The 22,551-nt window shown below is 40.5% G+C and overlaps 1 protein-coding gene across 2 annotated transcripts in view; it reads right to left on the bottom strand.

Annotated features, from left to right (window-relative positions):
* Window positions 1–22,551, bottom strand: part of MAST3 (microtubule associated serine/threonine kinase 3) — a 1,680,970-nt gene that overhangs the window by 175,609 nt on the left and 1,482,810 nt on the right. For both annotated transcript variants that reach the window (XM_044090757.1, XM_044090758.1), the window contains 2 exons: window positions 13,212–13,348; window positions 7,563–7,747 (listed from right to left, as the gene is read on the bottom strand). In XM_044090757.1, the coding sequence (XP_043946692.1) occupies window positions 7,563–7,747; window positions 13,212–13,348 (322 nt within the window). The remainder of the gene's footprint in view (window positions 1–7,562; window positions 7,748–13,211; window positions 13,349–22,551) is intronic.

Genomic DNA, 22,551 nt, shown 5'->3' with positions numbered 1-22,551 from the left:
GGACCATGTGCCCTGAATACATTTTCCTGCCATGTGTGCTCCCCAGGCATAATCTGATGCATCTGTTGTTATTGACTGCCTGGCTGTGAGTAGAGTGAATGGCCGTCCCTTGTTGAGGTGACAGGCATGAGCCCACCATCGAAACTCCTGTTGCAGGCAAGGAATGAGGGAAATTAATGCTTCCAGGCTTTGGCAATGTTAAGTCCAGACACTTTTTAGGTACCATTGAAGTTTCCTCTTATGTAGTCTGGCATATGGAATTAGCAGAATGCAGGATGCCATGAAGCCCAAGGCCTGCAGAATTTTTCTTGCAGATAACTGGGTCTTTGTTGCCAACATTTTGAAGTAAGAAGTTAGTTGCCTTTGTCTGGTGTGAGATAAGCCATCTGGGCAGTTGTATTTAAGCTTGCACCCAGGAATATTATCTCTTGAGAGGGTACTAGTTGTGATTTCTTTTCATTTACTGCGTACCCTAGGCAAATTAATAGTCTTTTTACGAACGCCAGATGCTTTAGTAGAGTGTCCTTGTTCTCTGCTTGTATAAGGCAGTCGTCCAAGTAAGGATAAATTTGAATTCCTCTTTGTCTGCAAAATGCAATTACTGGTGCCAGGCATTTTGTGAAGACCCTGGGCGCAGCAGATAAGCCAAAGGGCAGTGCAGAGAATTGGTAGTGCATTGAGCCAGCTATGAATCTGAGGTATCTTCTGCAAGATTGTCTGATTGGTATATGCAGGTATGCCGCTTTTAGGTCCAAAGTTACAAGCCAAGCCTTCTTGCCCAGCATGGGCAGAAGCTGCTGCAGAGTTAACATTTTGAATTTTGGAACATCCAGAAATGTGTTTAGAAAAGACAGGTCCAGTATTGGTCTCCAGGCTTTGTCCTTTCTGGGAACCAAGAAAAGTCTTGAGTAAAATCCTTGTCGCTGCTCTTACTGTGGTACTTGCTGAATGGCCCTCATCTGCATAAGGGACGAAACTTGTTTTTGTGCCTCTGCCCATTGATTGTGTGGCAGGTTTGGCATACCTTTTGCCTTTGGCAGGGTGTGAAAGTGAAACCTGTAGCCCTGGGACACTATATTCAATACCCATTTGTCCTGGGTGATCATGTGCCAGTTTTGAGAGAAAAGTGCTAGTTTTCCCCCTAAGGGGGCTGCAAGAAGATAAGTGCTTGGTGCTGGCAGAGGCAAGTCATTGGGACTGTTTCCTGTATGGCTGTGCTTTGTCTTCTCCACTTTTGGAGGTAGAAGCGCCCCACTGTTTAGGCCTGTATGAGCCCTGGGGCTGGGATCTGCCTGCCTCTTTGTGGCCTGTCCGACACTGGAAAGGACCAATTCTTTGTAGGTCAGTTCCTGCTAAATTTTGGTGGCTGAACCTGTAAGAAATCCTTTACTGTTTGCATAGATTTCACTTTGTCCTCCATTTTCTTCAAAACTTCCTCTGCTTTAACACCAAATAAAGTATCATGCTGTAATGGAGCATCTAATAATTTTGCTTTAACATGATCAGGCAGATTTTGTTCCTTTAACCAAGCATGCCTCCTAATGACAGAACCCGTAACTGCGGCCCTGCAGGAGGCCTCCACAGAATCAAAACCACATTGCAATGTATGCTTTCCCACTTGTTCAGTTGCATGCAATAAATCCTGTATTTCGTTATTTTCTGTACAATCAAATTAGTCAACATTTTCTGTTTTAACAGTGACATTAAGTATTGCTGATATTTAATCATATGAAATTGACAATTTAAAGCCTTCACAGCCAAAGTAGCAGAAGTGTAAACCTTTTTCCCCATCTGTCTAGTGCCCTTGAATCCCTGTCAGAAGGGACACTTTTTTTGCAGTAGCGGCCTTAACCCCCTTGGGACCCTGAGAAATAGTTTCTGGGTCAGCAGGATTTTTATATAGAAATTTATGTGAATCAAGAACCCTGTAGTATCTGTCTGGTTTAACAGGAGCTGGAGGTAAGGAGTCTGAAAATACATCATCTACAATGTCTAGCACAGGGGGAATACCAAGAGGCTTGTGCTGAGGAAGTAAAAGAAAATCTCTAAGCCTTTTCTTTGATTCTGAGTAATCTTGGCTCTCCCAGTGGAAGTGCTCCCTCATGGTATGCAGGGTTTCCCCAAAAGAATAATCCTCAGGAGGAGAGGCTGAAGGAATGGATTCTTCAGCATCAGATTCCTCATAGGGAGGAAGAGAGTATTCCTGTACAGAAGAGGAGTCAGAGGAAATGGAAACCTGATCTGAAGAGTCATAGTCTGTCTCTTGCCTAGGCCTCTTGTCAGGAGGGGGATGGGAACCCCTGATATAAGGTCTTCGGCCATTTTGAGCATCTGTTTCTTAGGCATGGAAGTCTGTCCTGGAGAATGCTGTACTTGTTTCTTTGTCTTTAAAGCTGCTGTAATCTTTGCTTTTGAAGCTGTAGTAGGCTTTACATATAGCTGTGTAGGTCTGAAAACACCCTCAGAAGCCGATGCCTGCTCAGCGGCTCCGGACCCATCTGAGGGAATGAATTACGAGTGTCCAATACCTTGAGTATCCAGAGGCCTAGCTGGCTCCACGTGGGAGTAGTCAGTGGCCTGTGGCTCTGAGGTAGTGGGTGTCAGGGGCTGCGAAAGCACCTTACTGAGAACCGGCGAAGCGGCAACTGGCTTAGTGGAAGCCACGCCGTCGGTTTTGGATCTCGGATGCCTGTCCTTCTCTTTTTCCTTGCGTTTTTTTAGAAACTCCAGTCGTCGGCTGTTCCAACGGCATTATGTAATTGAATTTTCGGCCAAAGTAATAAGCAAAATCAAACCGACACTTAATAGTGCGTTTGTTGAATCTAGTACAAAACCGACAGCTAGCAACATTATGATTAGGGCCTAGGCAAGGAATACAGTAAGAATGACAATCCTTATGAGGTATTTGCTTCCCACAAGAAATACAATTGTTAACTTTTTCTGACATCGGTCTGGAGCAAGAAAAAAGTTTCCCCAACGGGGTACTTAGCTTTAATGAAGACTTTGGATCTGAAATTCGTCTCTGAAAATCTCAGGAGTCAGCCGACCGGCACTTGTGAACTGCTTTTGCTTCGGGCACCGCATGGCAAGAAAGACTGAAGAAAATGGCATCGGCTGCATCTTTTATACCCCTGGCGCACTGACGTCAGGGAAGAGGTGACAGCAACAGACGCCGGACCTAGACTTTGGAATTCTGGGCGACTGCAGGTAGCCTGCCAGCAGGATAACCCAAGAGTAATGACTGCAACAGTGAAACACGATGAACATCTCCTTACTTGTATCCATCAAATCAGTACCTTCCCATTTTCCAGTCCTTTAAAACAAATCTGAAAGATTTCTGAGCCAAAAACTGGCTCTGTTCTTGCTCATCCACAGGATAAACGATATACCTAAATATGAACAAGTACCTATTCATTCCTTACACCTGCTTACCTCTCAACTCACTTCCTTACTTCAATTTCTCTCTCCCCTGAGTCGTCTTCTAAATATATCCTTGTTCTTTATCTCACTTCACAGTGCGATTCATGTTTGCATTATGGGCACTTACGTATTATCGCAACCACATTTTAGCAGTCAAGAAATGCGGATACTGCAAGTGACAGCAGGCCATGTAACACTGATAATTGATATTAAAACTTTTTTCAACTGTGGATTACACTGCTTAAGTCTGAGGAACACGGTAAGCTGTAAACAGAGACAGCTACTTTCTGTCAGCAACTACACACTGCATTCCTTCACGATGTAACAGTGATGCCCTTGCCTGTTCCCGCAAGCAGCTACCAAAGTTGCCATCATTCTTGCAGTGTGTTGCCTTTCACGTTCACTGCCTCAATCAAGCAACGATGAGCACTACTCAGATGGCAGGAACCTAATGCAACATAGCAGAAATCGTATACAGCTGGAGAAGCAGCAGCATTTGGAAAGTAACAACAACAACAAACACTTTCCTTGTAGAAATCTGTGCTGTGTTTCAGGCTGTTGAGGTCTGAAAAGAAACACACGCCATTATTTACTGTCTGACAGTAGGAGTGTAGGGTGAGTCGGATACCAAAGAGTTTGCGAGGACTACTTTAAAACTACGAGTCAGAAATGTGGACACTGCAGAGGTTAACGTGTGCCTAGGTGCGTGCAAGGGCCTAGGGACACAGACATGTTAAAAAAAAAAAAAAAAAAATGTTACATGCAAAATGCAGGAATCAACTGTAGCTCATCGTAAGCCCATTCATCTCTTCTGCTGTGCGTGTTCTTAATACACGTCTGTGAACTGTAACTCACACAAGATGGAGACATAATTTCAAATTTGCTGTTAGACCCTTTGTAGAAACTGGAGCCCCACACTGCTACTTACACTTTCCATTTGTGATCACGATAGCAGCCATGTCAATGAAAGTATGCGTCTGCAATGCAGACAAATCAGGAAGAGGATTTCTTACAATGTCTCTCTTCCTGAAATTAATTCAAACTTTTTCCTCAACAATAAGGACTTTGCATAGCACCTTTCAGTGTTTCCTGCACTTGTAACAGTTGAGGTATGTCAATTTCGCAACCGCTAAAATGTGATTCCGATAATACCAAAGTACCGCATTACCTTTTATTTCTCCAGAAACTGGATAAAATTTGGTATAATTATTTAAACTGTAGAGGGTTTTGCATTATTTTCAAAGATTGTACAATAATTGTTTTTAAAATGTTTTTGTAATACTTTGGAACTTTTCTCCCAGGGCCTCCACTGAAAATGGGTACCCACCCAGTCAGACTTTCCCAGTAATCAAATGTCAATAAACAACTAAAATGAAGGGGGGGTCACAGGCTGGTCTTCCACAAATGAAAATCTACCTGGAAGAGATACGTAGTTAGGGGAAGATTCAGTGTCATTACCCATATTAGAAATAAGGACCTTTTGGTCATATCCATCTGCTTCCCTAGACATAAGATGGTTAAGGGAAACTCTCCATTAACCTTAACTTCAGGCTGGGTGGGCCCTTTCTTGTCAGATACATGCAATGTTGAGGAGCCAGTGTGCAAGTACCCAGGGTAAACATACCAGCCAAAGGAAGCAGGGGGAAAGAAAAAGCCTAAACAGGGCCTGGCACTAGAATTAGTCAGGCTCCTTAAGGATGCACTCCTAAATCTACAAGATATCCCCAGGCATTGAGCAAATGATGTCCAACACATGGGCTTTCCCTAATGAGCCTTGCAGCAGCAGAATGTCCTGATACACCCTCCTCAGTCTGGGCCACTGAAGGCTGTTGGGCCGCGGTGGGGGCTATCTGGGAGGAGTCCTTGCTCCTGACTGCCCTCACCAAGGATTCTCCCAGGGTAATACAAATGGTCTGGCCACTCGTCTATGGAGTAGCGGGTGCTGCCATACCAAGATTCACCCCTAAAACTGAATTCTACGACTGTGCACCTCTCAAAAGGCTTCCTGTCATCCATTACAGCAGCTGATAGGTACATAACTTTAATTCCTTGGAGATCAAGGGGGTGCCTGATTCAATGTCATGTCAGGGATGAATTTAAGTCCAAAAAGGTGTGATTTATTCATATCTGCCCTCTAACACTTTGCCTTCCCATGCCATGCCAGTATCAATCTGGTCCTTCTGATGATCCCTCTGTTAGTTGCCCTTGACAACCATCAACACTGCAAAACATAAGCTTTCCCTACTTATGACTTTAGGTGTTGGATTAAAAATAAAATTGTAGTTTACAGCTCTGCTTGACCTTGTGCTTTCCTTCTAAGCTATACAGGCAATGCGGGCATGACTCTTAGCTCATGATCTGGCAGTCACATGAACTCTCTGACAGTGTGTAATCTCTAGACAATGAATGTAGGGAGTTTTCCATGATGGATGTTGAAGTCATGATCCAAACTGAGTGAGAGACAAAAATGATCAGACAGATGTAGAAGCTGGGTGTATTCTCTAACCCATACTGTGACACTGTGGCATATACCAGGAGAAGGATCACTCGTGTCCAGATCGGGGGTAGAAATAGGGGAAAAAAATCCACCCTAACCACCAGTAAAAAAAAAAAAAAAAAAAAGCACATTTAACTTACTGCATGGGACAACTCCCTGTGGCAAATGACAACAATTATCTTTCCTTTAAGATATGACAAAAACAACAACTTTAAAGCTTACAAAAACTGCCAGGAAGTACAGGACAGTCAAAAACATTCCTCATATTCAGAAATTGACAATGCGTTAACAGGGGTCTATATTACCAGATCGAAAACCTGTTTCAGCAAACACCATAAGAGCAACACGTACAGTGCGAACCACGGTAACGCCGAACATTCAAAACTGCGAAAAACAAAATGCCAAAGTGTCATGGTTGGCCAGTCTATGGTACAGCTCCGTAAGGTAAGTGTGCAATAGTTATGGACCTTAAGGTTAGGATGCGGGTTAAGTGCATAGATAGTAATGTATGTAAGGTTTAGTGTAGGGTTTGGTTAGTGTATGTTTGTGTTTTACTTATTACTTTTGGGTATGTAGTATGTAGCGTGCGGTGGTGTTGGCTGACTATGACGTTTCGAGATTTGAAAATTCACGGTTTGGGGGGTCCGCCGTATTTGCGGTTCGCGCTATATGTGTCAGACTTGTGGTGTTCTCTGAAACGGGTTTTTGATCTGGTAATATAGACCCCATTAACAGGAATGTGGGCCACTTCCACTAATAGTTTAGAAATAAAGTCAGTGTCAATCTGCGCAAAGAAAAACAGTAAACTTGGAAACATTTTCTAAATGGTTGTTAAACATAGTATTTGCTGACAAAATGACCTCATATAAATGTCTGCTATGAAGAAAATACTGCATACCATATTTTTAAAAACTGCAGAGTTATAGTTAATGTTTGTTTTAAGTGAATGCAGTAATGATTTTGTTGTAAATGTTTATTTACAGAAATGCTGCTATCCAATTCAAGAAAACAAACATAATGGTTTAAGAAACAGAAACCGCAGTGAAAAATGAAGTACACTACCATGAGGCCCCACCTTGATAAATGATAAAGTGTTAAGAAACATTTTTTTCTCAGAAAGAAAAGAAGTTATAACCAACAGGTGCAAACAGTAGTAGCTACAAAAGCAATGGACTACCACACAAGTCTTTGCAAATGTCTACTAACAAAGGGGGACAATATGCAAACTGAATGGGATAACTTAAAAGTAATGTAAAGAAGCACTCTTTCCATAGTGTGGGACTTGGATGTATAGATAACCTCACAGAGCGGGATACTGATGTATAGCTCAACCTTCTTGCAAACGCTGTGGTGTCAAGACAGTGGCTGAACCAATACTGAACAGGACAAGCCCATGTTACAAATGTGTGGGAGGAACAACCATTCACTTGGAACAGTAGTTAGAAATGTAGGCAAGAAAATGGACAAAATGTTTCAGGTAAGCAACACCTATCCTGTCACTGAACCCTACAGTACTGACTAACTGCACAAACTGGACATGTTTACATAACATACTTAGTATGTGTAATATGTTTATGAAATTGTACAGGTCAAGGACTCAACACACATTTCTTTCTCCCACATATAAAATAACACGTGTTCATACCAGAGTGCTGCTGATCAGGTGCAGGACTACGGCAGGGAGTGCACGGTCCAGGAGACAAACTGTGTGTAGGAGAACCAGGAAGACTCTCACTTGACGACAAGGAGTGATGCAGGCCTGATGAGAAACTTCTGCTTGTGTGGAGAACAGTTGATTGTTTGGACAACTTCCGAAAAATCGATCTTCTCCTTAAAAAAAACAACAAAAAAAACCAAAGTTACATTTTGAAAGTTTGATAAACAATCTACTTTCTCAGCTGTACTACAGAAACTGCTTTCTTAAGGTTAATTTTTCCAATGTAAATTCCACAAAACCACAACAACTACCACAAACAACTTTCTACTCTTGCTAATGGCAAAGGTGGGGTGTATTGTTTAAATCCCTGGTGAATTCAGTAGTATTACATAGAGAAGACTTGGTTATTCTTTAGCTAAAATGATGGTGCTCAAGGAATAAAGGATTAAAATTAATGCCAGTGGAGACAAAGGTATTCGGGCAAACTAAGAAAAAAAAGCCATCAGACAAAGATATTGGGGGAGGATAAAGAACAAAAGTGTGTAATGTGTAAGGGTGGTGGCCTTGTGCATACCATGGAGTTAAAATTCAAACAACTACACATCCAGAACTTGCTGGTTTGCTGTAAGGAAGGACACATTGACCATAAATACAAATTAGCTGTATACACTGCAGTGGATGCATAAACAGTAGAACACATTTAAAGAAAATACATCATCTGCACCAGACTGCAGAGAAGGACTAAGCAACTATGCAATAAAAGCCAACCCGCCTACCACAGGAGCTATGCAATGGCGTAAGCAGCACCATAAGTTGCACTGGGAATAACTGTACCGTTATCAACGGGTATGCTACACTCTAGCTAGCCTAAGGAAGCAGGGACAATTGAATTACTGCAAAATGTTGGGAAGTCTTAAAGCTAGCTGCTGGGCATGTGCAGGGCCTGTGAAAGGCCAATACCACTGCTGACAAGGGTGTGCACAGTCACTAATGGCAACAAGAACCTCCCAGAGACCTGGAACCAATTGACACCTCGATGGAAATGCAGTACTCAGGCCTAGGCAGGACTAATGGGGTCTCTAATCTTAACCGCATCCTACTTGCTCCCTGTTAACTAGCATTGCTTTGCCTAAGAAAACTAGCTTCTGTTTTTTTTTTTCCTCCCCAAGAAGGACCTTAAAGTTTTTGCTCTACTTTTGAAGGACATTTTATCTAAAATCACAGCACTCTTTAAATTTATATGCCTTTGCCAGACAGAATATTTATTTATTTGCATTTGTTTACCAGGATGGTCCAGCTGGGCCCGTAGTGCCCATTTTCAGTTGAGTCCCGGGGAGAAAAACTCCACATATAAGACATTTCACATACAATACAGAATTTGCATTAATAAAGACATTTAGTACATATTATTGGCAGCTTATACAATTGCAGTACATAAGTAATTATTCTCAAATCAAAGGTATTATACAAGCAATACACAGTACATACATGAGAACATTCCATATGAGTAGTTTTCAGCTAGCAAAATTTATATAGGACACTTCATGCAGTGGGTGCAAAGCAGATACAGGAATTAATTAGAGACAAGGTACTTAAACTTTTCCCACGTTTAGGAGGTGTAATAGTTGAGTGATAGGCTACACGAATCCTATGAGAATAGGCACTGAAGCTAAAATCCTTTGGTGGGATTGGTTTGCCACAAGCACACTTACAGGCAACTTTTTTTCAAGGAGGTTATGGTCCTCAGAATATTGAAAAGATAAAAAAAAACCCCCTGCAAAAATAATGTCAACCTGAGCAATTCACCAGACAGAAATATATGACAAGCTAATGAACATCAAGAAAGACAATAAAATTCTCCAAACAGGTATTTACTATGTTTCAAGATCAGAATCTAGCTGCAGCCGCAAAATGAAAAAAACAAATGCCTGGATCAGTGCAAAAAAGAATGAAATATGGCACAGGCTACTCTCTTGCTCCCATTTCTCGCCAGCATCAGTCTGATGGGCCATCTTTGAAGAGCAAACCAGCTTATGCAGGAATAGTCAAAAGCTGTGGTAGTCTGGCAGGTTGGCAGACATGCACCTACAGCAAATTCCCCACATACAATGAAAACTTATGCAACAGTGGTCCCCTATAATGAAGATCAGACAAAATCCCTTAGAGACTGTGATCCAGGAACTGTTAGGCAATGGTTTTACCACTGTAAAACTATTTCTGCACATATGTAAGAATACAAAGTCTGGGCAGATTCAAAAACAATAAGACAACTATTTGTGAGCAAGAAACACAGAGAAACTGATGGCATCCATCTCAATCATTTTAAGTTAGAACCTTCAGCCATCACAGTAAACCTAAAATGTATTGTTCCAATAACATAACTATGGTTTCTACCTTCCGCATGGCATCGAAGGCACCAGAATCCCAGTCCGAGAAGTCTGTCGGCTCCGAAGAGGCCAGCAACTCTCCCCAAGCTGACCCCCTGCTCCAATCCAGAGGACGGAGCCGAAGTCACCTGCGCGCCAAAGCCCCGAGGGGAAGGGTCGGAACCGAAGTATCGGTCCAACTCTCCACCCCAGAGCCAGCGAGGGACTGTCGGCCCAGAGACTCCCCGGTCGGAACCGAGGAGATCAAGGTCGATGGAGCCGAGGGATGTGGATCAAACCTCGGTTCCGAGGGCTCTACCAACATCGGTTCTGTCGGCCCCGGCTCCGAGAGCTCGACTGGCTTCGGAGGAGGAGGAGAAGAAATTAGGGCTGGAATTTCAGGCTTCGAAGCCGAGTGGCTCAAAGCGGAAAGCATTTTGGCCAGGGTCGGGTTCTCCAACAGCCTCTTAACCACTCTGTCCAGGTCCACATCAGATAGCCTCGAAGAATGGGTCGAGGGATGGGTCGAAGGAACTGAAGATGGTACCGATTTAAGAAATGGAGACTGAAGAGTCTCCAATATCGGATCCACAACTGGGTTCTGAGGTAAAGGATCAATACACGGCTCCAAGGGCTGGGGAGCCGATGAACGAACCATACCAGAGGAGCTCAGAGCCAATGACTTGGGCTCCGAGGACCCCTTGGACGACTTTGACCCCTTCGAAGCCTTGGAAGAAAGGTCGGCCTTGTCCAACGTAGCCTGAAATTCAGGCTTCAGGAGTCCCCTATCTACCAGCTTCCTGCACCTTTCCAAAAGAACCCTGGTGCTAAAGGAGTGGCAGATACCGCACACCACCTGCAAATGAACAGAACCCAAACAGTACATACAGGTGGAGTGGTTGTCTGTAACAGACATTTTTTGACCACACTCACACCTTTTAAATCCAGACTTTTGCTTTTCTGACATATTGTACAATATAAATTCAGGTCCCTGAATCTCGAACTAAGCACTCTACAGGATATATATATATATATATATATATATATATATATATATATATATATTATTTAAAAGTGACACAAGAAAGAAGCACACACAAACACACACACACAAGAGCTGACAGAGCCCTGTCACGCCCAAACAGGTAAGAAAGGCCTAGAAAAAACCTTTAAGAGAAAAAACACTTCAAAAATGTCACTAGATCTAAACGAACTAACTAAACCTTAATACTATAGTAAATTCACATCTATTTTAACCATATAAAGATAAAAGTATCCAAAAAAAAGTCTCTATGATATAGAAAAATTAGTCACTGGCCCGAGCTTCCTCAGACAAGCTGTAGATCCGTTGCAGCGGCAAACTAGATCTGGGGATTTACAGTAGAGCATCATGGGATATACACTAGGTCTCGGGTTCTCTGAGAGTTTGAGCTTGAAAAGCAGCCGACTCAGAGCCGATCCACGTGTAAGAACAAAACGGCGAGATACAACAACTTCACATCTATGGTTTCTATATGCTGCTGAACAAAGTCCATTGAATCAGACAGAGCTCCTGCACAATTTTCAGTTAAATTGTGTTATTAGTATCAACATGTATTACTCTAAGATTATGAACTCAGGTCATTATGGCTATACCTATCATATTAGTTACAGTCGCACCAAACAGAAGGGAAGAGCCACAGTGGCTGACTGAAGAATAGGATAAAAAAGGCAATGAACAGAGAACAAAAAGAGCACATGCGGAGAAAGCAAAATGATTTGAGTCCATCCGTCAAGAAACCCCCAACACCAGAAGCAGTTAAAGAAGACCCACACCCTGATTTATCACCATTATGAACTAAAACTAGACACCTAAAAGGTGCAACACATCACAGATCTAGGCTGCAGTCGCTGAAGGTAAAGGAAGAAGTGTGAAACCTAAAACAATAAAGAAGTCACCAATGATGAAGAAAATAAAGAGAGACTAGTAAGGCAGCCAAGGATAGGATGAAGACCCACTCTAAACCAGAGCAGAATGCACCAAGGGATCCAGCCTGAGGAAGTACCAGGCCTCGATCACCAGCCTAAGGAAGAACCAGGCCTCGATCATGGACGTGAGGGGATGAAACAAACCAAATGCTTCACCAAGACGACCATGGACCGTGACAGAAAGGGTACTCCCCACTGGTGTTTCAAAATTCTCAGAAGGCAACAGGAATGATCACTAAAAATTCAGAACATTAGTTGAAGAAATAGAAAGTGAAATACATTTTTTACCTGACCTTTAAGCTGCTGAAACCAAGACAAGCTAATGAATCAAGTCCAACAGTGAAAGTCAGCAATTTTATTTTACAGACATGTGCATATGTCACTGTAAAGTTTGGGGTTTATTACTTAACAGACAGAATTTGAGAGAGCTGCTAAGTATATGTGCACACATACACAGACTGAAGCTTTTCTGGGGGATACTATGCCCTGATAGGCTTCTCCTGTTCTACTTTCAAAGTTCCTTCCATCATAGCATAGGGCAAAGGCAATCTTCTTGTAGAGTTAGAAATAGCATTCAATGTGACTGCACTGAAGGGCACGTGGGAATGTGTCTTTCTTCATTCAACTGTGAAAGTCCCAGCCATGAAGAAAAAAATGCACTAGGGAATGACGTATATGTAGGTTGCACAGTGAGACTGGCAACACTACACCACCAAGTAACGATAAAGATTATATTTGTTTGCAAGGAGAGAAGATGCGGTTATGTAGGTGAGAGCATCTGGGTCACTTAAAACATGAGCTACATGGATGCAAGGTCAAAGGCCCCCCAGTCACAGAGATAAGCAGAGTGACCTTCCCCCAGTGGGTGCTTACTTTTTCCTACTGCTGGTCATTCTTGTTCTATTTTCCTTGTTTTATTGTCAAACGGGATGGTTCTGCTGTAATGTGTTCAGGGATACTTCCTGAATAAATCCTTCTGATCAAATGATACAAAGTATGCAAAACAAAAACACCTTTTCCAGATGGAACTAAACGTCATCACTTCAGTAGACAGATGCAATTCATGAAATTTTACTTTTCTTCAGAATGGGCAATCAGCGTGTCACACATGGACCTAACTCACTTGCCCTTTCTTCAGGGATTCACAAGTATTAAGGACATTTTCTTTCAATGGGATGGGGAAGGAGGTACATACAAACCACTCAGGAAAATTGTAAATATGGCTTGGACAAAGTTGTGTTTCTAGATCAGTTCTCAATAATATTCCTTTCTTCCCTGACTCTACTAATCAGACTGGACTAACCTTTCCTGTCCATCCTTCTTTTTGCACCTCTTGCTTCTTCTTGCCATCCTGGTCTTGGAGCTGTTTTTCCGGGCAGGCCCAATTTTGATAGATGTGTTTTCAAGAGCTGTAGTCCTCAGAGCTACTTTACTGCCACTCTGCGTAAGCAAAAAAAAGTCAACAAATCTCATTTAGTATGCCAGTACAGGTAGCTTTTCATTCCTGTCACTAGGCACTGTGGTCTCTTGGTAAATTACCTTCTCTTCAAACAAATGTTAATGTTTCCTATTTTCTCTAACAGTCTGCCTGCTCACCTTCTTTCACTTGTCAACATACCTACCGCATGAAACACACAACACACATGAAATGGGCACCTTACCTCTGTCTCCTCAGCAACTTTCACCTGAACAATGACTTTCTGGATGAACCCATGTACCACAAAGTTAAATGAAGTCTTGTTTCTTACCTGTGCTCTCTCACCTTCTTCCATTTGACCATGACAATGAAATGAAAGAAAGCTTCTTCACACAACTGTCTGTTTCGAGTGCTCCTCCTATGCTGACAGACTTCCTGGGCACAATATTTACTCATTACACTTCTGCCTACTATGTATCAGCTCTTGTGAAGGGTGCAAAAAGTAACATTTATTTGTCTTAACATCAGAGACTTTTTGCACCAACAGAGAACCATAACAGTTTCTAGCTCCCCTAAGTCTTTATGGGTGGCTCCTGACATGCAGATTTAAAGACTAGGCTCTCGGACAGCATACTATGTATTGAAAAAATATTAGAAGTTAGTGACGTTCTCTTTCCTCTTTTCCCTGACAGTAATTACAGTTTACAGCACTGTTAGGCTTAAAGAGCTGCTGCCACTTGCCAAAAAAAAAAACAATATTAAAAAATATAAAGGGGTGAAATTGTAAAGTTCAGCATGTATTCCACATACATTTTGTAAACCCTTCTTCCCACCATTTGTAACTATGTTAGTCTGTATGCAAGTACTGCACTGTTTTCCTATTAGAACTTCATTTACATTTTTGACAAATGCCAACTTATCGGTTAAAGCAAAATATCTTCTACCGCATATCTAGAAATTCACTATTTAGCAGTACATAATAAACTTAAAACTGAAAACATTACATGAATATATATTATTTTGGAAATACACAATGCGGAAGAGGCAAAGTATGCTGAAATGCTACAAAAAATATGCTGAACTTTGGTTAAACATGATCTTTCATTAAAGCTGCCTGAAACAGGTGAATGGCTACTTACCCAATGTTCTTTTCTTGTCTAATTGCAGTCACAACTTTCCTGTTTGAAACTAAAGCAGAACACTGCACCCTTCACAAGAGCATAGTAGGCAGAAGTGTAAAGAGTAAATATTGTGCCCCGGAAGTCTGTCAGCATAGGAGTAAGTTGAATCCGTTGACAATAACAAGCCAATGTTTCATCTTAAAAAGGACAATGCCTTCTTTCACCAGCATACAACTCTGGAGTGTCCTGTACCACACTACCTTCTTAATAATGTGAGTTTAAAACCAAGAAAATTATTTTTTTTTTGTTCTGAGTTTGTTTCAGTTATCTCAGCCCCTGAGAGTCTGATGTGATTAACCCTAATGCCTCAGTGCCAACACCATACAAAAAGACATACGTACTCATTCCCCTACACAATATCAGTAAAGAACTGCACCTTCCCTAACCTGTTTTAGCATTAGCCTTCTTGCTGCACACAGATAATGTAATTACCTTGTTCTGTGTTCACTTAAAATGCTCTACAAACCAATAGGAGTGACGCTAGCTCTGTAAATGTGTGTTTAGGTCACTCCAGTTGAATTCCTCTTGAGTATAGAAACTGCAACAATGTAGAGATGGCCTGTTCACCTGATACATTTGTGTTTTTCTCTGACTTTTGTTTTTTCTTTGGTTGTTTTATTTATTTCAGTTTAGTATAAAAGTGAGACCTGGAGAAAATTTCTGCAGAAATGTGTAAAAAGGACAACTAAAGCCAGAACTAAACCAAAACTCAGCAAATGAAATTAAAAATCTCAATTTTAGTCAACCACTTATTGCATTTTATTATTTTCACAAAACACAAAGGCATGAAACTTCAGCTAACACATTCACTATACATTGGTACACATGCTGGGATAGGGAAACGGGTACATAAACTTGAATAAGTACATAGCTGGGTAAGTTAAAAGAAATGCTACATGTTTGTCCTGCTTTCTAAAGCAGCAGTTAATTTTGTCCAGACTGTGACAATAGCTCTATCCATAGGAATTCCTTCTTTTAAGCCCACTTTTGTTGAAACTTGTGCAGTTACATGTTATCTACATTAAATCATTTTCAGATTTTCACAGAGAACACTGAGCCTCCATGAAAGAAAGGCTGAATGAAAAACTAAATATAATCCTCTAAAGCCTCGACTCCAATTAATGTAATACATGATGGATATGCAAATCCATGCAACGCTTTGTTACTGACATTCTTAAAAAGGCATGAAGCATCTACTTCAGAATAAAACCACAAGAACGCATCTACTTCAGAATAGGTTTACCGTGGCTAATTACAGACCTTTTTTGATTTTGTTAAGTACTGCTACTAGATATGCTAAGAAAAATATCAAGTCAAAAAATTCATATTACTTCAGACTGAAGTCACTTAACAGAACATATCCTACCATAGATGTCAATGGCTTTTCTCAAGAATTAGGGACAAAGCCAAAAGTAATGAGGGGCAAAAGCCAAAATCAGGGTCTGTTTTTAAATATTACTCTAATTCACTTAGAAAGTTAATAGAACAACAGGTTTGCATTAACATGTTTTTTCTGAAGAATAAGAAATCTGAAATTGTAATGTCTGGCATTACTGACTGACTGCAAACCTTATTGATTTACCAGAAAATCAAAAATTTTACAAAGAACAAGCTAAAAATACCAGGTAAAATCAGGGACAGTTGAGAGTTATACATCTTATAGGATGACAGACTTTTATGAGTAATAAACTGTGGCTCAGCGGATAGCACTGTCACCTCACAGCAAGAGGTTCTCTGGTTCAATTCACGGCTGGGGTATCTTCTGTGCTGAGTCTGCATGTCCTCCCTGTGTTCGTGTGGGTTTCCTCTGGGTGTTCCAGTTTCCTGTAAAAAAACACTCCACCACCAAGGCAGCACAAATACAAAACTAAAAAAAAAACACACAAGAGACTGGAGAAACGGTCACCATCCAAATTTACTATGCTTCCTAGTACTCCGGTATCAAGCCCTCCAGGGAATGATTCATCATGAGGATAGTGTGAAGTTAAATACAATTCACTAAGGCACTTAATCAATTAGTGAGTCGTGGTGATGCAAATGCACAAGAACCAAGCAGCTGAATAAGACAATTAACTCTGAATTACTAACCTGTACATATTTAGTTGACTAATAACATCTATTGAACCTAATAATGCATACCAAAAAATTGATATAACAACATTTAAAATACATTTTTATGTCCAAAAAATACATAATAATATGTAGTTTTATACATGCAAATCTAATTCTATGTTGAGAACATCAGGCCATAAGGTTCCAAAATTTATAATATACCTGCCTTCCAATCTGAGGAGGGTACGGCACATAGTCAACACCTTGTACTGCATATGGCTTATTTAATACAGTAAAAAATAAACCACTGGTGTTGCCATTATGAACAGAATGAAGGCGTTGAGCTACAGGGTTATTAAGCCTCATGTTTGTCACATCCCCTAGATGTTCCATAATCCTTCTCTTAACCATCCGTCTAGTTTGACCAATGTACCATCTTGTGGGCTGACAATTACATCCAATGGCATAAACACCACCACTGCTACTACAATTATAAGAACCTAAGGCCTTAAACTTTTTCCCATTAATCAAACTCCCTGAGATGTTTTTAACCTTATCACACACCTTGCATCTCCCACAACTGAAAGTACCCCCTGTACACACATTCTCATCCATTCTGTAACTAACCTCGACACTGAGTAGCTCTTTTAGATTATAAAATCTACTATGTGAAAATATGACCCTGCCAGTAAAGAATTTCCCAACCTCATCATCCTGCTGGATAACAGGCCAAAACCTATATACCAATGCCTTTAAGGTCTCCGAAAAAAGGTGAAAATTTATTAACAAAAAATATGTCATCTTCAGAAACTTTTTTGGAACCTTTATACCCACAACCTTTTCTACGGCCTGGTGTCCATAAAGGGATATCACCACTTCTGGCCCCAACTTCAGCTTTCCTCAACACCTGCCTAGAGTACCCCTCTGCTAGCTAACTTAGATGTAACTATGTCAAACTCTCTATCCAATGTTGTCTCATCAAACATTACCCCCAATACGCTTATATTCTCCAAAAGGTACAGAATTAAGCAAATGTTCTGGATGCATACCATCTACACTTAAAAAATTGTTGGCTGCTGTTTCCTTATAAAAAGGTATGAAAGATATCAGGCTGTTCTTATCAACAAAAAACTCCAAATCTAGGAATTGTATATTCTCCCTATGAGTTTTATAAGACAATGTAATGCCATACTGATTCCGATTGACTTCCAACATAAACTGTTCAAAATGGTTAGTTTCCCCTCTACATACAAAAAACAAATCATCAATATATCGTTTGAAGACTAACACATTCTGAACAAAATATGTATTCCTATAAATGTATCTGTCCTCAAAAAACCCCATGAAAATAATAGCATATGATGGGGCATATGATGGCCCCATAGCTGTACCTGTTTTTTGTAAAAAATGAAAATCTTCAAACATAAAAATATTATGACTCTGTGCGAATTCTAGAAGCTGTAATAAGAAATTAGTTCTAGGACCTTCCCCCAATAACGTAGCTACAGCTTCCAAACCCCATTGATGGGAAATGTTAGTATATAAAGATTTTACATCCACACAAATCCAAAAATATTCCTTCTTCCATTCCATACGTCCCATAGCATCAGACAGCTCTTTACCATTTTTAATATGTGAGGGGACACAATTCATATGTTCCTTAAACTGTGCATCCAGAAATATCCCTACATTCTGAAGGTACCCCCCCCCCACTCCTGACACTATGGGCCTGCCAGGAGGATTCAATAAATTTTTATGCACCTTAGGGATTGCATAGAATCTAGCCATTTTGGGTTGTTTAATATGCAACTTTTTGACATCTTGGGAAGAAAAAAATCCTAGCCTTTCTCCTTTTTTCAATAAATGTAACAACAAATCATTGTAAACATCCAGAACATTTGTGTGTAATCGTTCATAAACATGATCTTCCTGTAATAAACTCTCCACCATATGATTATATCAAAGTCTTGACATAATCACCCAGTTACCCCCCTTACCAGCCTGTGAAAAAACATTACCACCATTCAAACTGCATAGATGCCTCAATGCTTCCTGTTCATTCTTTTTTAAATTATGAGGCTTATAACGATAAAAAAACTTCCTATATTCTACCTGTGCTTATTTGCATAACACTTTTTCAAAATGTATTCAAAATGTATTATTGCTGAAGATGTTCTGGGGGGGGGATTGAAAGATGATGAATGATTCCCTGGAAGGCTTGATGCTGAAGTACTAGAAAGCATAGTAAATTTGGATGGTGACAGTTCCTCCAGTCTCTTGTGTTTTTTTTTTTGCTCCAGTTTCCTCCCACATTCCAAAGACATGCAACAGGTGGAATGGACACTCTAAATTAGTCACAGGTATGAATGTTCATGCAAGTGTGTGGTATGAAAGAACAGCAGCAGCAGGGCTAGTCACCAAGCGGTGTGAACCTTGGCTCTAGAGGATTGTCACTGTTGAAGTAACACCCCGATCCAGTGTGCAAAAATGGCAAAAGGAGTTATGGATAGATGGATGGAAACTGCCAAGAAGAAAAAAATGCAATATACCAATTTCTGTCCACTTGCTTGTTGCTGTTAGGCATAAGACTGTACAGTCAGTGAGCTTGGGCTGAAACAATCAGTGTTCAACAGCTTTCTATACCACATCAGTTAGGATTCTCTGACGGACAGACAGCACAGCTGTAGCTACAGCCACTGTTACACTCGGTGAGCTAACACTGCACTTACTCCTCAGTACGGTTCACATAATTACTGGCTGTGTCACTCTCTATCTCTCATTTCTACACTGTGCACAACTATTTCTACCCTCGGCACACTTCCACTGAACCATCATTTAGATTAGAATTCAAGTTCTACAGAAACATTAAAATAATTAAAATATTAGTTAAGGATCACTCCAAAAAAATTTAATCTAAATGAAGTACAAGTACCAGGGTCTAAGCAAAGTATACAAAATGACCCTTTTGAAAGTTCTCACTTCTGTAAAAGAGTATGAAGATGGAGGGTGTAATGCAACAACTAACATGGCAGCAACCAGATGACCTGAAGTTGGAAGGGTGCTGTGGCTGTCAGTCTTGCCATCACACCTGAAACCTACATAAACAGTCAAATTAAAGGAGCCAGCAGACCTTAGAATTTTCAAAGTAACCCTAAGAAAGAGTCCACAAAAGGCAAGTAAAACAGAAGGGAAAATAAATATGTTTGATAGAGCAATTAAATATTAGTTGGTAACAGAAAGGGGGATGCAAAAATGGAAATCACAGCTGGACCAATGGTAGATGGTGGAATGACAACACTAAAAAGATGTGGTAACAGACTAAACCTCACAGAATGTGGACTGCTAGTGGGAATGGTGATGTAATCTTTGGGAAGAGAATACGGGATAGAAACATCTGATGTTGTATTTGAGATGGGGGATACTTGAAAGATTATTTACACAGTAAGTGAGACATGCAAACTGAAAACACAGGGAGATACAACTCCATTAAAGTGAAGCATTAATGATACAACAGGATGCAGGGTAGGAAAGAAAAATGAAGCAATGGCATGGTGGAATTATGGGTAAAAATACTAGCTGTTCTGCAATACTGGAATATGCAAACTTGTAAACAGCATGCAGAGGTGGATAAAAAGCATTAGATAGCAGTAAGCTGCAGCACTACAAAATTAAACGGGGGGGGGGGGCATTAACCACAGGAAATATGCCAAGGCAAAGACATAATATAGGTATAGAGAAGTACCAACCATTGCAGGAGTAGGTGCTGGGTGAGGCACTTTAAAACTGAAAGCTGAATTTTCTGCACTGCAGCTGTTATCTAAGATTCTAGCAGTGTAGGAGTTTAGCTTGTTCCCTTTAATGATCTACAAAACTTATTAGGGGCAATGGGTAGTCTCAGATAGTGGCAATGGAGGATTAATAAGGTTGCGACTCAAAATTGTGAAATTCAGGGGGGGAGATAATTCCTGCACTTTCAGGACAGACTGATTCTGGTATTAATGGCTTACAGAATGTTAATGGCTATTTAAAAGGAAACACAAGGTGAATGCTGCACATGGAATCAGGAGAACTGGCATGAAGCACTGGAGCGCTGGATGCTTCACTGCTGGAACCAATCCTATTTAGCTTAACTGAGTCAGACACCGAACTAAGGTGGAAAGATTTGATCACCTTGTGTATAAATTTATACACACATTTACATATGTGTACACACTGACACACATGCATGTATCATGCCCATGGCCACAAACAAATACTCAAGGAGACAGAAATAAAGGCACAGACTCAGAAATACATATAAGTTACATTGGAGGTCTGTTGTTAAATACCAATGATATAACTTAGGAATTAAGGAACATACTCTGGAATGGCTAACCAAACCATGAGTTAAGAAATACATTCCCTCATCCTAAGGTGAAAAATACTTCATGTATCTAACAAAAGACCCCATAAATAATTAATTAATTACTTATATACCTTTATGTAGATTTGTTGTAATACCACCACTGACCCACCATCTTTCTCTGGCCACTGCTTTATATGTTTCTATATCCACTGGCCACTACCATATACATTTCTAAATCCATAAATCCAGTGTCCATATATAAACATGTTCCCAACTTCTGTAGTAGATCATAGCCTAACATTAACAAACTTAAATCCACCCTCTCCTCATTGGACTGGTCACCAATCCTGAATTCAACTGACCCTAACTCTGCTGGAGAACTTACCTCTACACTGACTGTTCTGCAAAACTCCTCATCCCAATAATGTAAAGACTATACAAACTGAGAATTAATAAGTACAACTCTGAAACAAGGCATGGCATTCCTGGTTAGCCATTGCTACTACCATAAACAGAAAACACTACATCCAGCTAAGCAATCTTGCCAAACAAACAATACCCCCATCATAAAAGTCACCTGATGAAATCATATCAAACTTCACTAATAAAATCATGCAAATTTCTGGAAAGAGGTCAACTGTCTTACATGATGGAATAGCCTTCTCCTCATGAAGTCTACATCCTCTCCGATTTCTGCCTGTTATTTCTTTTTCATTTTATCAACCTTTCCATCCCTTACTCTAGACATTTCCAAACTGCCTCTGCCATACCCACCATCCATTCATACAGCTCTCCTTTCTTCTTCAGAACTACCATATCGAAGTACATCCACCCCTTGCTTGAACAGATTAAGTTTGATAGCCCCCCCAGTATAGAAAATCTTCACCCACTGCAGAGACTACATCATAATACCAATGAAGTACATATACAACTTTTGGATTACACTTAATATTATGTCTAATACCTGGAAAAATCCCACTGTAAAACATCTCTCTAAGAAACTCAATCCCTCCAATCCACATTTCTATCCTCTCCACCACCAGAAAGAATCAATCAACACCAAGTTCTTTCTCAAAAGCAACATTGCTTCTTGCCCAGTTGCAGTACATCCACAGCTATCTGGATACTCAATGGCAACATTCCTTTTCAAATGAATAAAGGCCAAATTACTGGAGCCATTTTTATCAACCTCAACAGAACCTTTCATCTTGTCAGTCAAACTGAAATAGACATTAGTGATGGCATACTGCCCTGGTTCACAAACTACCTCTCCAACCACCACTTCTCAGTAAATTTCAACTCATCAACCTCTCTAACCTCTGCAGAAAGGTGTCTCCCCAACGATCTATACTGGCACTTTGTCTTGTTTCCGTCTTCATTAACAAACTCCCTTTTGGCTTACCTCACCTTTGTCTGCTGATTTATGGTGGTGACAAGGTCCTATCCACTCCAGCAATTCTCTCTCTCCTCCTGAACTCAAACTTCAGGCTGGTTTTCACACCCTTATTTAATTGGTCAATGATACATAATTACTGCTCAACTCTTCTAAAGCAAAAACCTTTACTACTACTAGGCAAAATTTCACTTCTATCTTCAATCATTTGAATAACACTACTGAATATATCACTTCATTCAAATACTTGGGGAT

Source organism: Protopterus annectens, chromosome 13.part0 (genome assembly GCF_019279795.1).
Source record: "Protopterus annectens isolate FY-2018-M chromosome 13.part0, PAN1.0, whole genome shotgun sequence".
Lineage (NCBI taxonomy): Eukaryota > Metazoa > Chordata > Ceratodontiformes > Protopteridae > Protopterus > Protopterus annectens.
The sequence above is the reverse complement of the archived record's forward strand: the minus strand, read 5'-3'. Positions and strand labels throughout refer to the sequence as shown.